At 39.0% G+C, this 17,727-nt stretch overlaps 1 protein-coding gene across 1 annotated transcript in view; it reads right to left on the reverse strand.

Annotated features, from left to right (window-relative positions):
* Positions 1-17,727, reverse strand: part of LOC104342646 (pancreatic lipase-related protein 2) — a 59,092-nt gene that overhangs the window by 23,736 nt on the left and 17,629 nt on the right. The window contains exon 5 of the mRNA XM_086466853.1: positions 16,580-16,667. Coding sequence (XP_086322979.1) covers positions 16,580-16,667 — 88 coding nt within the window. The remainder of the gene's footprint in view (positions 1-16,579; positions 16,668-17,727) is intronic.

Genomic DNA, 17,727 nt, shown 5'->3' on the forward strand with positions numbered 1-17,727 from the left:
TTTCAGTAAGTTTTTTTTTTTTTAGTATACTTGGAGAATGCTATAAGAATTTCGATAATTTGTGGACCACTATTGGAATAAAATCAGCTTTTAATGAAGCACTACCTCTGCCCTCTGCTGTTTTTGGAAGGTCTCTCAACACTCATTTGAGGGGGCCAGCCAATTTAGGGTAGACTATGGAGAAAAGCGATGGATTTATAGCATCTTTCTGTACATGAAGTAAAGAAAAAGCCGCAGGATGGCATCCATTTGTTTTGCAGGCCAGATAAATCAGTATCACATTCAATATGACAGAAAAATTGAGCATCAACATTTCAATTTTAAGCCTTTTGCCTTTAAACTTATGAAAACACAGGGGTTTTTTTTGAAAATTGTAAAGAAAACAGTCATGAGGAAGAGAAAAAACCTCTTTAAAGGCCTACCACAAATAAGAGTTATGAGGCAAAGCACAAAGTCATTTCAAGCCCAAGGAATGTGGGAGTGGGATTTTGCAATTGGCACAACAAGCAACATATTAAGGCATTACCACACTGATTAGACTTAATAAGTTTAACTGGAGTATTTCATAATGTGAGTCCAACCCAGCCTCTTTTTAAGTCAGCTGAAGTTATTGTCATTGTTTTCAAGAAGCAAGAGTAGAAGCCAGCATTGCAATATTGATTTCAGGCTGTATATAGTTGTGGTTTTTATTTGAGGACCATACAAAAGTCTGAAAAATATGTCAGACTTCAGTAATATTTCTGTGATCTATTTCTGGGTGGGCACTAAATGCTAAGTGTGAAGAACTGGAGAGTGAAAAGCTTTAGGACTGGTACTGGTGCAGGCTTCATGCTTCTGAAAGTCAGTTGGGCGGTTTGTGAACAAACCACTTGTAAATGACTGCAGCATGCAGGCCTTGGGTTTCATGGAACTGTGCCTGTTTTAGGGTTACTTAACAGTTAAATCTTACAAGAAGGAATGGATGTTTAGGCATCCTTCTAAACTGCTTTTTAACAACTATGTGACAGAAGGATAAAATCTTCCAGCAGCAAATAAGGACTTCTAGGCTATTAGTCCTCCTCATTCTCATGACTGGACGTGTTACAGATGCAGTGTGCAGTCAGTTTGTGTGTGCAGAGCAGGTACTTGCTTCCCAGATGCGTTGGGGCACGTTAGACATGCTCTGTACTGTACATGTGTACGTCCTTTCTCCTCTCCAGGAGAGGGGATGCTGAGACTCTGCTATGGACATGTTAACCATGGACTGATTTGAGCAATGCTGGTATATGGAAAAGAGGTGGCATTGATTATTGTTGTCATTTGCAATGTTGGTGATACACAACATGTGTAATTGTTTTAAACAGCCATTATCTGCTTTCTGTTACTACCAGCCAGACTACAGTTCAAGTTGGTTGAGATTAATGTAAAACATCTGATCAAAGCTAGAATTATCAATGGTTACAAGAGGCAAGAGCCAAATAACGCCTGGGCTGCACGCAGGATCAGCCCTGGTGACTTAGGAGTTCACCACAGCCTTTGCCAGAGTCACCAGGACCACTGCCACCACTGGGACAGTCTATTTTATCTTGCTCAGCTGCAGCGTTTCACTGTTGGGCCTCAGCCCGCTCTATTATTCAGAGGCACATAGACATGCTGGACTGCCTCTGTGTCCAGGCAAAAGGGAGCCTCGAGCGCACATTCGGGATGAGAACGTGCTGTCAGCCAGGCAAGCCAGGTTTGGGAGCCAGTGGTTTTCAAAGTCCTCAGGGCTACTGGTGATATGAACAGGAGTCAGAGCCTGCATCAGACATGATAAAAAGTAAGTAGTCTCCAGACGGACTGGTCCATCGCCTCTGGCTGCTGGAGGCCTGAGCCCAGCGATCTCACTGCCATCAGAGTCTGGCCTGAGAAGACGGAGTGTTTGGCCAAGAAATCAAAGGCCATCCTCATCGCTGGCAGTTTCATGGGTTCTGAGAAGCCCAGCTCTCTGAAAGACTTCCATCTAGCCTCAGAAACAACTTCAAAGGGATTGTTTTTCATGGCCTTCATCTAGCTGCTGTCACTTCTTAAAGTAATAATTCTCTCTTTGCTGTAAAATCAAAATTTACCATGTGGGGTAAGCTTTTTTTTTTTTTAATTTGCAATTTAAAACACAAAATGAAGGCAATAAGGCAGTCGAAGGTCTTTTTAGCCTTTTCAGTATAACACTTATAATAACTGGAAGTGCATTCACTGTCATGAAATCTTAAATATAGTAGAAATGGCACTTCAGGAGTTCTCAGGTTTTGCCTTTATAAATTTTCTCTGCTGCACCCTTTATCCCAGTAAGGTTTCGTCATTTAAGCTTCTCTTATATCCTGCAGTAATACTTTACAAACTCCTGAAATTTAATAATCTAAACTATTATTTCTTGTGGACTATGTACATGTGTGTCTATTAACATGTTTACTGAACTCTGTGTATGTGAGTCTGTATGAGACATGAATGAGACACTTACTGGAAGTAATTTTTAATGCCATTGAAATAAAGCAATTCAAGTGATAAAAAGAGAGAATTGTCTTCAGACAACTGCAGAATCTGTAGACAGAGAGCGAGTTAGGTATGTGTTTTCAAGATTTACACAACCCTTCTCTCCATTATGTAAATGCTGATTACAGGGATCTCTGGGACCCAACCAGAAGCAATTACAGCCCTCCCAGTCTGCGAAGAGCGAATGCAAGGCTGCCGTTCACAATGGCCCAAAAAGTCATGGCATGTTTGGTATTCCCTTATAAGATAAACTGTTTTCTTTCATTAATGAAACATTCCCCACGCCCTGCACATAAAGAAAAACTATGAACAACTTCAGAATAATGAATTGCAGAGTAATGGTCTAGGTTACTGAAACAGCAGAGGGAACAAGCCCCAAGTTCTCCTTGTCTGTACCATAAACATTCATATGCCTCAAATGGATGCAATATATAGATTTAGAGAATTGATAAAGGATTGTATGTCTCAAAAAATGGTTATTTTGTGAACAGAATCAGGGTGTAATTTTATTAGAGGGCTCCCTGAATAGCTGAGGTGGCCTTCCAAAATTAATTGGGTTGATGTGTGAATACCAGCTCCTCTACCCATAGTTTCAGTTGATTTGTGAAGACACTGATCCCTAATTATACGTGATGATTCATCTAGATTATCGGCTTCATGAAGGAACGCTTTCTGGTTCTCAGGCTGGGGTCTGTGCTCTGGCAATGTTCTCATTTTATATGGGGGTGAGACCCAACATGCACAATCCCTCTTAACATTGCAGTCACCTGGGGACAGCGCTGTGTGGTGCACCCCAGACTGCCCCAGTCTTTAAACCTAAAGAAAGAAAAACAACTCTCATTGCATCTCTGAGCAGCACCACTAGTTCATTATTCCCTTAAAATACTATAGCCTCTAAACAGTGCACTAATTATTAGCTTGCCTCATTAGTTAATCCCATTAGACTGATACATGCAGGCGTTTTATCAGTAAAATTGAAAGTAAATTACTAGGAACATCACTTTTCTGGCTGCGTTTTAGATTGCATAGTAGATCAACAGATGACTTACGCTCTTGCTTTAGTGTAATGCAAACTTGGCCTCACGATTTCTCGTGCTGGTTGAATGCAATGCTTTTGCCAAATGATGTTTTGGGGAAGTATAAATTATGCGTATGAGAGAGTAGCACTGGGAATACACTCTACTTCTATTACCGGTTTGCATTACTAATGTTCCTAGGAAGCTTTGCTTGAAGCAGGAATGCAAAACGCGAGGCCTTGCATGGGTACCACGTCAAGATTCTTGCAGCTAATCTTCCTAAATTACAGCAAGAATGACTAAGTCAGCAATTCTCACCTCTGGAATTTGCGTTAAAGATCCACACCTGAGACAGGATGGCACTCCAAGGGGTTCTGGACCTGTGAATCGCTGGGGCTGCCATGGAGGTATCATTTTATTAATACTGGCATTTTCAGATCATTTCACTAACTGCCTAAAGGGAAAATACTTTAAAATGTCTACTTAAAAATAATTTGCAAGTAGTTTTTATTATCAGACATTAATTTCAAAATGTATCTAAGGGCCTGAAGTACTGAAACATTTAATGAGGGTTTAGAGATGTTAATAAAATGTAATAGGCGCGTATTAATCAGTGCAAGACACTCTTGTGAATTGACTGGATGGTTTGGGTCTTGAAATGCGCTTGAACTTTCCTATGAAGCTAATAAGTATGATTACAGTTGTAAAAACACCTCCACAGAGCAAGTGTTTTACTACTCAGGACAGGATCATCAACCACCTGTACATAGTTTATGCAGAAGAAAAAAGCTCAGAAGTTAATGCAGAGGGTCATGAAATTGAGGGCAGTTTGCATGCACCCTTTAACTGCATTTTATAGTGTCATTTCTATCATCCTTATTGCCAGATACTTGCGTCACAGCAGCACCTAGAGGCTAGGGCTACGCAGACATGAAACGGAAAGATCTTGATCCTGATTTTTGTGTGAAGGTTATGTCTATGCCTACCTGTATAAAACTTGCATTGAGTTCTAGTGGAGCATTCTAACTGCCCTTATGCATGTGGGGTGGCATCCAGGGACCTGCTGTAAAGCCTCTGAACCTCAATGGGAAATGCTGCAATGGGGTGTTGGAACCAAGCCACTATCAAAGAGGTAAATTTGAGCCATTTTGGTGATCATGCAGATTTTTAAAATCTAGTGTGCTCTTTTGAACTTGATGGTGATGCTCTCTAGTGGACAAGTTTGAAAAAAATCTGTTAGCGTGAGCTTCTGAAAGATGCCTAGAAAAACTCTGGTAGCAAACAGAAAAAGAAAAGACCCCTAAAATAAGTGAGCAAATTAAGAAAACTCAGAATGAAAAAAATATTTTTGGAAGAGCCACAAAAGCAATAAGGGACTGGGAAAAAGTATTAGAACCCGTTTATGTTTCGGTCTCCTTCTTGTGTTTTTAGCTTGTAAGTATTAAGGAAGCATTGAGATACATCATATGTGTTTGGTTATAGATGTGCAGGCATGAATATGAGACAAGGTTGAGTTGTAATTTTGGAAGTTAATTGCTGAAAAATCTCTCAGCTTACTCTGAGAGTAAGTAAATACTTAGTTGGTATTTACTACTACACTCAGCTTAGTGGCTTCTCCTAGGTAATGTATTTCTTGTTAAAGGAAAAAGCACGGCAGAGTTTTTAATGAGTATCACAACTATTACTGTTAATCCTAGACCATTTTCTCATGAGGCGCAAGTTCATACTACCACCTAGTGCAATTCATGTTTCAATGCATCAGCATTACACAGTGTGATGTCTTTATTATTAATGAATTCCTCTGAATAATTAATCTAACTGATGTACTTATTGAAATAACTCTATATTAATGGAAGAAACAGAACATGGTTGTTCTTCTGCCTCTAAGCCCTCTGTAAATAGTACACTGACCTCCATGCTTTATCTGCCTATTTTCTCACACATGTATAGTAATTTCAAGATAGTAACAGTTCCCTTAGCACAATAACACACACCTACACTCCTGCTGAATTATGCAGCTGTGGCTTTATATGAATGAACAGTGGCCGGTTTGTACAAGCACCCTGTTAATATTTGAAGTGTGATTTGGAAAAGGAGAGTAGATTGTCTTGATCTCGTGTGCTGCGATACGTAAAACCGCAGTAAATCTCTAAGTTCCTAAGTATTTGTGTTCTGATCTTAACCAAGTATGGTGTGGATTAAACAGATAATGTTGCTAATTCCTAGTGTGTAGTTATTACTTTGGTGCCATTCTACTTCTCTCATGAAACAGCCCATTTATTTTTTTAATGTCCTAGAGACATCCTCAAAAGATAAGGCATTATTTAAATAAAATTCCTAAAGGCCAAATGTAATGTTCATCCTTAGTATAACTACATAATAATGGATGTACATAAATATATTGCAGATTTACAAAGGGCTTGGGTGTTTTTTTGTATCGGAAACTTCATTTTATCTCTATGAATGAATTATTTCAGTGTCACAAGTGGATTTTTTTTTTTTTTTTTTTTAAAATAAGTTAGGTAAGCTGATGCTTTCTGTTATTATGTTTAATTCACCAGCCATGTTTTAATACTGTGTCAGTAATGGAAAAAAAAAAAAGTATAGCTAACTTAGTGTGCAGCAGAATTTTCTCTAATACTAGCTCTATTTCCCTTTGCTCAAAAATAAAGAACTTATACTTATTTCATATAAAGAAATAATACAAATTTGTTCATAGTAGTTCCGTTTATGGGATAGCCAAACTCTGAAAGAACTAAATACATTTTAGTTCAATAAGGAAGTATTTTTTTCAGACCTCTTCTTTTTCTGTATCCCCTTCATTTGAAAGCGTCAGATCTAAAGAGACAGGAAGGGTCAAACTCCCTATAAGGACATAAATAACTGCAAAGTTTCATTAATTTGGAATTCCACTGTGATCTGGGCAAATGGATCATACCCACATGAAGAGACAAGTGTTTAAAGGTTAGGGTACAGACTTAGAAGGCAATATTTGTGGTTGATGGATGATTCCTTGGACTTTAGTGAGACTGGAAAGTGTTCCAACACGAGCAAAATGCAAATCAGTTTATTCAATAATTATAAGCTGTAGTATTGTAAGCATACGAGCTATAGGTACCTTTTCCGACAGAGTAAACTCTTCTAAGAGAAACACCAGTGTTACCATTTGTCTATCATACCAGCAATGGCTCTTTCTACAGTGTGGTATTACTCGTTTTACTTTCACTATCATGTTTACATGGCAGGCAGGTGTGGCTATAGATTTACCTCAGGAGCTGTAGAAGAGTGAAAGGTTATGACTGGTGGTCTTACAACTCCAGGTGAATTTTCTTTAAGATTATGGGTAGTGCTCCCAAATGTCGAAGGGACCCTGAAGGTAAAATGATATTAGATCTGTTTAGAAGGATGCAGAAAGGGCAAAGAGCTTCAATAGATTTTTTCTGGTTTGTGTTTGGAAAGAAGCATGCTAATGCACTCATTCCACGGAATTCATTAATAAGTGAGGAAGAAGTTAGGTGTCTGCTAGGGATAAGGTTTTTTGAAGTGATCAAGCCTGGATCATTTGCACCTGAAGGTGTGCAAAGAAAACGTCTTTGGCCGAGGCACTTCACATACACTAACGAGCTTTTGAAATGATTTTTTGGAGGGCTGGGGAAATTGCAGAAGCAGGAAAATGGTGAACAGCTTACAAGTATTTGAAAAAGGACTTGTAGCTAAATGGCCTCTTAACCTCACATGAACTCCAGGTGAAATAATGGGAAAGGGCAAAAGATTTCAGTCATAAAGAATTAAATGACAGGAATACAATTAATGTGAGTCAGTGTGATTTTATAGAAAATAGGCCTGATTTAACTCTTTGAGAGATTACAGATGCAATTATACTGTGTAGATATCATATGCTCTAACTGCTGGAAGACATTCAGCTAGCATAACATACTGTTCATTTAAAATAGCTGGCACTATAGCACACATACAGTCTATAAGCAATGAATTAAAATCTGAAACTAATGGTTTTGAAAAATAATGCCCCTGAGGAATAATCATCCAGTGAGGCTGCTTATAACTATGTCATCCAAAGAAGAGTGCTCAGACCAAAGTGATGCTACATTTTTATGCATAACTTGGGTTTAAATAAAAAATCGCCACTGATAAAATTCACAGAGGTTGACAGCATGATAGATAATGATGCTGAAGTCACACAGAGTAACATGGATAGTTTGGTAAGCAGAATGAACCCGTGCAATTAGCTACTGTTTTAATGTATTTACATGCAGAGTTGTATGTTCAAAAAAATCTGGTTTATAAGTATTGGGGGGAGGACAGTGTCCTTGAAAACAGCAACCTTGAAAAGTGCTAAGTCATCTTGACAGCTGAGTCAACACAGACTTCTAATGTGATGTGTGAGGTAAAAAGCACTAACAAGAATTTGTAAATCTATTGAGGAAGGCAGTGTGTAGGAGTAGGAAGGCAATTTTACGTGTATACAAGTACTGATGAAGCCAGTACTAAAATATTGCTTACAAGTCAGGTATCAGTGTTTCTAACAGTGCAAGGAATGTAGAAGGTGTAAGAAAGCCAGAAAGATTATCTGAGTGCTGGATAAATGCCTCACTGTGAAGGACACAAAGAATGCAGTTTGTTAAGCTTATCAAAGAAGAGTCTGAAAGGTAACTCGATTGTAGCACAGAAGTACTAATATAAGGAGAATATACCATGTATTAAAAAGCTTTTTAATCTCAGAGAAGAAAGCATAAGAAAAAAGAAGGACCAAAAGCTCTGGCCAACACATTCAAACTATCCATTAGATAAAGATTAGCATGCTAATTAGTCAGTGGAACAGGTTTTATGCATCTTCACTCTTGAAATCTTCAAACTGAAGCTGTGTTCCTTCCCAAAAGATGGGGTTTAGCCCAGCTAGATTATTGGTCTCAGTCTCACAGTATGACGCCTCCTCTTCATACCTAATACAGTTTACTATCACTGCATGATATTTATTTTATTTTTGCACAGAAATAGTATGTCCTTAGACAGAGCCAATAGAAATATTTTAACGGTTATTTGTCCAACATCGTTATAAAATTGAGGGAAAGTTAAGAATATAGCAGTAGCAAAAAATGTTTTCTGATTACAATTGCAAACAGAAAATGGTCATATACGACGGAATATTTTTTTTTTTATTAATACGAGAAACCACTAGATGGCACTGAAACACCCCATTACAAATCCTCTCACTGTGACTGATAGCCTGATTATCCATCTTTTTTAATCAAGATTAAAAAGAATTTATGAACCATAGTATGAAGGATCCAAGGGAGATAAAATTCCAATATTAGACAGGATGAATTTTCTTTCTGTTTATTGTACACAATGTACTGTTCACTGTTTAGTTTACGATTATCTGAATTATCTTTATGCACTTAAATGTTTGAAGACTTTGTTTAAGGGAACTTAATCAGCACCAAATAATACCAAATGCTCCTTAGACTATGGCATTGAACACCATTCCAATCCATAGTTTGATTGCTGGCTAGGCCTTGCTCTCTTCCTGCAAGAGTAAATTTAGTTAAATAAATTACAGCAATTCTCTGTTCTAAAGTGAAACAGGGTATGGGCTCCTCTCTCACTAGGACATGACATCAGGATTGCTTGGAAATTTATTATCACACAATAACAAGAATTATTGTTTCAGTAAAACCCAAGAAATATGCTGTGTACCTATAAAGACTCTTTTCTGGCATTTCTATTTAATAATTGATTTAAATGTAAAATTGATCACTGTAAAGCTATTCCTTCCAAAGAAGCAGACATTGTCTTTAAGTACTCAAGACATTAAGTAGGAAGAAAGGAATCAAATCCCACTTCACATTTCCAAAGAAATTTTTAAGCTCCTCAGCTATTCAGGCTGACAGACTTGTGCTGGTGGAAATGACCATAGGAGTGGTGAAACTGATATCTGGGAATTACTGTATAGGTCTGGATGAAGAAATGCAGAAGGTATATAGTTTAGTGTAACACATCTAGTGTTTTAGAATTGGAAGTGATGTAGTATTATACTTTCCAATGTGATTTTAGTAAAAAAATAAAGCTTTCTGCCAACAACAATCTCATGCTGAAAACACATTCAAACTGTGTAGGATATCATCAGGGTGACTGGAGGTAACTGTGAGTGTATGAATGTGCCTTGGCTTTGGCCCTTCAGAGAATCAGAGCTAGCATGTCCCCTGCTTGACTCAAAGTCTGCAAGTGATTTTGACAGTCGAGGCTTTAGGAGGTTTATCAGTGAGCCAGGCGAGAACTGTTCTTCTGCAGATGAAGGTATTACTAAATATGATTGGTTTTCAGCCCAAAGTATAGATGCTTCACTAGACAAAGGGCTGTTAACAGCAGCCTGGTATGTAGAATATAAAAAAAGCATCTAGGAACTTGATAAATTCAGCCCCCCAAAAATCACCAAAAGAACAACCAAATAATTACAAAAGTCATTTGGATAAGAGGCTGACAATTCCTAGCAGACACGATGAGAATGACGGGAATCTGGAAGGTTGGGCTGTCACTAGAATGAGTAAGTACAGCACGTCAGCTGTAACCAGTAAAAGAAGCAGAGCTACTACTTACTTAAATACTCCATTGACAAGCCAGGCATGCGATGTGAAAATCTGGTCCTTTACCCAGTTGTAATTGGTTTGTGCGGCAAGGTTTTGGTAGTGGGAGGGATTACAGGCGTAGCTTCTGGGAGAAGCTGCTAGAAGTTTCCCCTATGACCAACACAGCCAAGGCCAGCTGGCTCCAAGACAGACCCACTGCTGGCCAAGGCTGAGCCATCAACGACGGTGGTTGCGCCTCTGTGATAATGTGATTAAGAAAGGGAAAAAAAGTTATTGCGCAGCAGTAATTGCAGCGAGTGAGAGGAGTGAGAATATGTGAGAGACATTCTGCAGACACCTAGGTCAGTGCAGAAGGAGGGGGAGGAGATGCTCCAGGCGCCGGAGCAGCGATTCCCCTGCAACTTGTGGTGAAGACTACGGTGAGGCAGGCTGTCCCCCTGCAGCCCATGGGCGGTGGAGCAGATGACTGCCTACACCCCGTGGAGGGCCCCCATGCTGGAGTAGGTGGATGCCCGAAGGAGGCTGTGAACCGGTGGGAAGCCTGCACCGGAGCAGGCTCCTGGCAGTACCTGTGGCCCGTGGAGAGAGAAGCCCACGCTGGAGCAGGTTTGCTGCCAGAGACCCCATAAGGGGGGCTCACGCTGGAGCAGTTGGTTCCTGAAGGACTGCACACCGGGGAGGAGACCCACGTTGGAGTGGTTCATGAACTGTAGCCCGTGGGAAAGACTCACGCTGGAGAAGTCATGGAGGACTGTCTCCCGTGAGAAGGGACCCCACACTGGAGCAGGGGAAGTGTGTGAAGAGTCCTCCCCCTGAGAAGGAAGGAGTGGCAGGAACAACAGAGTGATGAACTGATCACAAACCCCTATCCCCCTGTGCCACTCAGGGGGAGGAGGGAAAGAAATCAGGAATAAAGTTAAGCCTGGGAGAGAAGGGAGGGTTGAGGAGAAGGGGTTTTAAGATTTGGTTTTATTACTCATTACTCCTCTCTCACGTAACTGGTAAAAAATTACATTTTTCCCAAGTTGAGTCTATTTTGCGTGTGATGGTAAATGTTGGGTGATCTCCCTGTCCTTATCTCGACACCATAAGCCTGTTATTTTTTTCTCTCCCCTGCCCAGCTGAGGAGGGGGAGAGCGACAGACTGGCTTTGGTGGGCACCTGGCATCTAGCCAGGGTTAAACCACTACACCAGTTAACATACTGTAGTATCACATTTTATTTCAGAGCAGAGGACTGGAACTATTTTGCTAGTCCTCTTTACCAAGTATCTGTTTATTGCACTGTCGTCCCCGGAAAGGGGTGTGCAGGGCATCCACTAAACCTGTTACCTTTTTCATGGAGGTGCTTTCTCTTACTAGAAGCTTCAGGACAGGTCCTATTTCTTACTTCAGCTCAGTCAGTGGTAAAATCTGTTCTCATGTTATGAACTCCTGTCGAATTGAAGATGACTGTGGTAAGCCAGTTGACTTGCTCTACACCTGAGCTAGTGTGCTGACTTTGTATTAGTTTAATTCTGGACCACCATGACAACTGTGGTGGTTTGACCCTGGACATAGATACCCATTGTTTCACACAAATTTACTCTGACTTGATCCTGTGGTATCCATTAGAGCAGAAAGCACCCAAACAGGTATGCACACAGAGATAAACACATAGAGCTGTTCAAAATTCTAACGCGTTTAACCCCCATTATATGGTAATATATGGCACCCCACATTTGATTGAATCTGCATCACAAATGTGGTGAATGGCAAATCCAAAAGCAGTGCTCTTTATCCTGTTGAAGCACAGGGAAGATCAGCTACGGATGGGTAGTGGTGCTGATCAGGCATGGCATCCTTAACCAGGGAGACAGGTGGAACATGTCTTCTCTTTCTGGTCTTCTTCTGTTACCATTCTTGTAGGATCTGTGCTCTCAGGTTGCCTGCTACACCCTCATGGCAGGGGTTGGTCTTGTAGCTACTTTTCCTATCCATTTTTGATCTATACATGCAATTCAGTCACAGGTTTTAAAAACAAATATTCCTTTCCCTTGGGGTTTAATTTTTCTAGACTGTCAACTGTCAAACTGTCAAGCTGTACAAAGGCAACCTGTAGCTGGAGATTGTCAGTTGTCTCTGTGACAGAGGACCCTGTAAGCTAGATCAGCTGAACAGGGATGTGTGACATCAATTGATATTTTGCCCCCTGAGCCATACATAGGAATTTTTTCTCACTGCCTCAGTGAGTCAGTCAGTTACAGGTACTTTTTTTTTTTTTTTTATTGTTGTTCTTCATTTAATAACATTAATTTGGCACAATCACCAATTCAGTCATATTTATGTGAACTAATTAGAGACAATTTGTGCGGGTACTGTTGCATTAGCTAACTGTAATTTTATTCTGTGGTCAGATATTGTAGTGGTTTTCTTGGTAGCCTTTGAATTGGCTGTTAACAATGAAGAAACTAATATGAAACTATGGTAGCTTAACTCCTTTTTATAAGAAACAAAATGCTTTTTTTTTTTTTTTTTTTGTTTCCTGTTTCTCCTCCCAGTTGTAGCTGTCTCTTACTTCAAGAATTGGTACATACCTGGGTAAGTAACATTAGGTCATGGGGGGAGCTTCTTGCACAGTTAAGCTGTATTTTCACTGTGGTTGTTCTGTCTCCTGGCTTGTTGGGTACTAAGTTTCTCAGGTTTTCTGCTCCTGAACATGGACTCTGACCATGACTTCAGCATAGTATATCTCCCATTTCCTTTGGCTCCTGACCTTGGCTTGTCCTTGCTCTACCTGCAAACTCATGAAGGCTGTTTTGTAAAACCATGATCTTATAGATTCAGGGTTTAACAGACTTTCTGTTTTGGAGCTCTGTGGTCAGACCTTACTCACCCTGACTGGTAAACTCTTCTTCAAAGTTCAGTGATTTTTCCCAAGCCTTCTCAGGTCCATGGCCTGGCTTAATTATTTTCCTGTCAGACTTTTTTCAAATGGATCTTGATTCTCCCTTGTAGTAATCTGTTTGCATTAGGCTGCTCCTGGGAAGTGTGTTTTACAAAGCATGGCTGGGAGCTGTGATTTGATGATAAAAAAATCAGGCTGCTCATCTGTGTCTTGGGTGTGTAGTCACAGCAGAGGAGAGGCACTGTGGTGTCCCTGTGTAAGCCTGAGATAAACCTGCACTTCATCAAGTCTTTTGTGAAGGATGTAGGACTTGATGCTTGTCAAATCTCAATCTTTACCAGGTAAATTTAGTAATCTAAAGTATTTCTCTGTCTCTCTTCACAAATGAGGGAGTTTTTATCTGTTGATCCGAAAAAAACATCTGTTTCTATGTCCAATACAGAAGCATGGCTAGTTTTCCCTATGCTATTTTTTCCTTCTAGAATAATAACTTTTTTCTTGGGCTATCTTCCTCTTTCTCACCAGCTGTTTCAAATATTTCTATGGCTCTAATTCTTCTTTTTTTGGTCATAAAAATTGACAACTTCTTCCTCTGGCCTCAGAGGTTCTGTTACATACTCATATGCAAGGTATACAATATATAATCTATCTTTTTTTAAAAAAAAATATCTTATGTTATCCGTGAAATAATTTCTTTAGTTGCAATAACTTTGTGTGTATTTTCATGGCAATTGGCAATGTTCTGTTCTTTAACATATTTATTAAACATGACAAAAGATTTGGTCCTTTTGCACTCATTGTTTAAAAGATTACTCATCTCCGATTTGAGAATTTTAGAGAAAATCCACAAAACATAAACTTTTGCTTAATTTTTAGTTTGAGTTTTCCAAGCAGAAATATTGTATTTGTTCCAAATTACATTATTCATAATACAGTGGTGACAAATGTATTTTTGTACTTTGAGAAATTAGTATGTTTTACATTCACCCTGCAACAGCTGGTTTAGTCTGGCATCATATTTTTTTCAGAGCTGTTGAGGGATTTGTTTAGCCCAATAGGATTTGTATTGATTTCTGTTTCACTTTTTTTTTTGGTGAGCTTTATTCTTGTTTTGTTGTTATATTGATTCTGAGAGCTTCAGCCATTTGAGTTACTACAAATTTTGCTATATTTATGCTGTAATTCTACTACAATAATCAAGAACTTAGACCTTCACAGTTATTAAAACCAAAACACCCTCCAACAAACGAACACCCTCCCCCCCAAGGCTGAAGTTTCAACTGGTTTCCAAGAATCTGAAGTATCACTGAAAAAGGCTTAACATATTTCTTTTCCCCAGATGTTTTTTCAGGTGACTTAGAGACATTAATTTATATTATTAATTGATAGTTATTGGATGCTATTGTTCATTCCACTTACCTGAAATGTAAATGTAGGATGCTGGTATAAGGCAATGAGTTCTGTTTCATGTCATATCCGAGTATTTAATGTCTACGAACTGAACAACTATATACATATGAGACCATTGCAAAAGAGATGCAAGAATTCTTGTAACTAAAAGCAACTATACGTGGATAAATCTGAAGTCTAAAAGTAAGTTTTTTCTGGATGATTAACCAATAAACTTAACATAAGCAAGCTCCCTTAAATGAATAAAATTATCAGGATAAACTCAGCCATCCTAACAAATCCCAAATTTGTATCTGTTTCCAGCAATTAAACTCAGAAAGAGCACTACTTTAGCTGTCTGTAGACACTCTGATATGCAACAGTATCATTTTGCAATACGCCCCAGATTTGATCAAAACCCAGTGGCTGCCTAACTTTAAAGGAGTCAGATGGTCCCACAGAAGTCAGAGTGACTAAGTTGTTCAAAATTAAGCACATCCTGAGAGGATCTCTCTTAGGGAAGAGACAAAAAAATCCTTGTAAGGATGTCAGCTCCAACAGCACTTGTTATTAAGAATGATAATTCCAACCTTTTGAAATTATCCTAGCTAACCCAATGGATCAGAACATGCTTTGATACCAGTGCTGCAGATAAACCTTGCCAGACTTCAAACTGCAGCTGCGTCCCAAGAGGAAAAAAACTTTCTCCATTGCAGGCAGAATTTGGTCAGCTTCCAAAAGGGATTTATTCCTCCCTTCTTAATAAAACATCTTTTGCAGTTTCATGTGACAGACACCCTCTGTAGCTTGGAGAACTCTGGCTGTAGAAAAACTAGAGAAGAGCAATTATCCATTCCACCCCCAGGTGGGAAGCAGATTGAAAATTATTTGCACACACAGTTGGATGTGATGAGACAATGACCACAGAGAAGACTGCGGCTGAGCAGTCAATGTTTTCACATGGTTCTATTGCAAGCACCTGAATCAAAAAGTCAGTTCCTACTGTGGGGTTGGGAACTGCTGTAGCAGTTATATGTCCTACATGCTTGAATGGACATGGTTCTTCATTCAACATAAATTCGTCACCCATTCTCTACAAATGTGGACTTTTTGTTTAGAATACAGTTTTATCTTTGCTGTCAAGCGCAGAAGCCAGCACTCAGTATTTTGTGTGTTGTGGGAGAAGAAGAAAAGCTGACTTCTCATGTAATCAGAAAACAAGTGCTAAGTAATGGACTGGTTTTCCATCAATGCAGGTATCTACTGCTCAGTAGATTTGGAAACTCTTCTGGACTATCATGCAGCCTTGCTGGAGTTGAGCTGTTTAGCAGTCTTAGTAATAGCAGTCTTCCTCTCAAACAGGACCACATCACTACCTTAAAAATAAGAGAGCCTTCATTCTAAAAATTAGTACATAGAGAATAGAGCTGGCAATACAGGAACTCAGCTGTATGTGTAGTGGACTGTGTACTGTCCATTCATGGGCAACAAAGAGGAAACTGAAGATGGATAGCTGTTGAACTTGAGAACAGAACACAAACGCCTCACCACTTTAAAATTAATAAAACTTTATTTTAATGAAAAGTAAAGGCAGATACAAATTGTGGTTTAACCAACCAAACAAAAAAAAATAGAAGCAAACCTGTTATAGCCTGACTAAAATGGTTTCAAAATACTCAAAAGACTAGCTTCTATGACACTCCATATCATGTGCCACACATTATTCACTTGTCTGAAGACTTTTTTTGTGATAGGCTCTGGAAAAGAGAAAGAATTGAATTACAGAAAATGAAATCAGTGAGTTCACTGCGTTCTTTACAAAGTGTTTTTTAAACATTGAACTGTTTTTTTTGTTTCTAAAGTTTGACAAGCGTAATAAAACTAACAGATAAAGTACAAGTTACATTCCTCCAGCAGAAACTTGAAACTGATCATGAGAGTGAGTAATACAAGTTTCCCATGACTGTTATTCTGTTATTGATGCTAATGGCAGCTGCATCTTCATACAGCTCAACCAGGGGCTCTGAAACGAACCTTGAAACCCCCTTCATTTCCAGAAATGGGTCTTCAAAGTATTTTTTCTTTTTCTATTGTTATCCACTGCTAATAATTTTAAATTACACTTTTAAAACTAAAATTATCAAACACTTAAAATGCATAGTGAAAATGGCATACCATTTGCAGAATATCAATTTCTGCTCGAAGAGTCTCACAGATACTTTCCCAATCATCATCTTTGCAATCTTCCAATTCTTTCTTCAGCCTGTGTCCAATAACCAAATAAATTTTTGGATCAGAGCAGTGTTGCTTGGGGAGCTATTTTATTCAGCTTTGGTCCCAATAGTCAATTTGACTTATGTGAGAAAACCCTCATTGATCTATTTGCCTGATCAGGATTTCAGTTTGCTGGTTTTGTGATTAGCAGTCCAATCGCTGATCTCCTGCAAGATCGTTGGATCTCATTCAGCACTGACAGTTGTGCTGGCAATATAAGGAACTTCAGAAAATGACATTTTGGGGTTTTACAAAGTATATCTTGACTAAGTACTTTGTTAGACAAATTTCTGGACTGTGTTGTTTTCAAAAACTGTGAAAGATTTCTAGCCTCATTAGTCATCATTTTCCTTATTTAAACATGTGAATTTGAATGTTGATACTTAGGAAGTACCATATGTTACCGTTCTTACTTTCCCTAGGTATCTACGTGTAGCTGCTGGCAGAGACAGAATGTTGGATTGGATGGGTCCTCTGCCTGACCCTGTGTAGCCATTCCTGTGCAACCATCGATTTGTACCCCTCCACAGACTCTTTTGCTGTTGCTGTTCTCTCCCTACTACTTCTATTATTTTTCAGCACTTATTGACTGTTTCCCAATAGTCTCAGCCAGGAATTCTCCAACTTTTCTACAATAGTTTTAATATAGTGATTTTTGTATTCAAAAGAGCATTAGCCCTGCTAAAAGGACACACCTAAATTTTGTACATCAGTGACTGCAGTGGTTTAAATTAATACTCAATATGCCAAGAAAAATCTATGCCAGAGCTCTTAGTAGTCTGATGAATACAAGGTGATGAGATTATGCTGAGTCTTTCCACGGCTGTCATAAGAAAAGTATAATGAGAAAGCTGAAGTTGCTTACCCTTAATACAGTTTCAGCAAACAATGTGAATATTCTGGGACATAGAAACAGACAGAAAAAAAGGAGGAAAAGCTTCTCACTAAATAGATGCATCAAAGCAGGACTTTGTTGAAAGAGGAGGTAGCAACCATTTTTTCTTTTGTATGCTACAGACAACAAATTATTTAACCCTATTATATAGATT

Source organism: Leptosomus discolor, chromosome 6 (assembly GCF_034619465.1).
Source record: "Leptosomus discolor isolate bLepDis1 chromosome 6, bLepDis1.hap2, whole genome shotgun sequence".
Classification (NCBI taxonomy): Eukaryota; Metazoa; Chordata; class Aves; order Leptosomiformes; family Leptosomidae; genus Leptosomus; species Leptosomus discolor.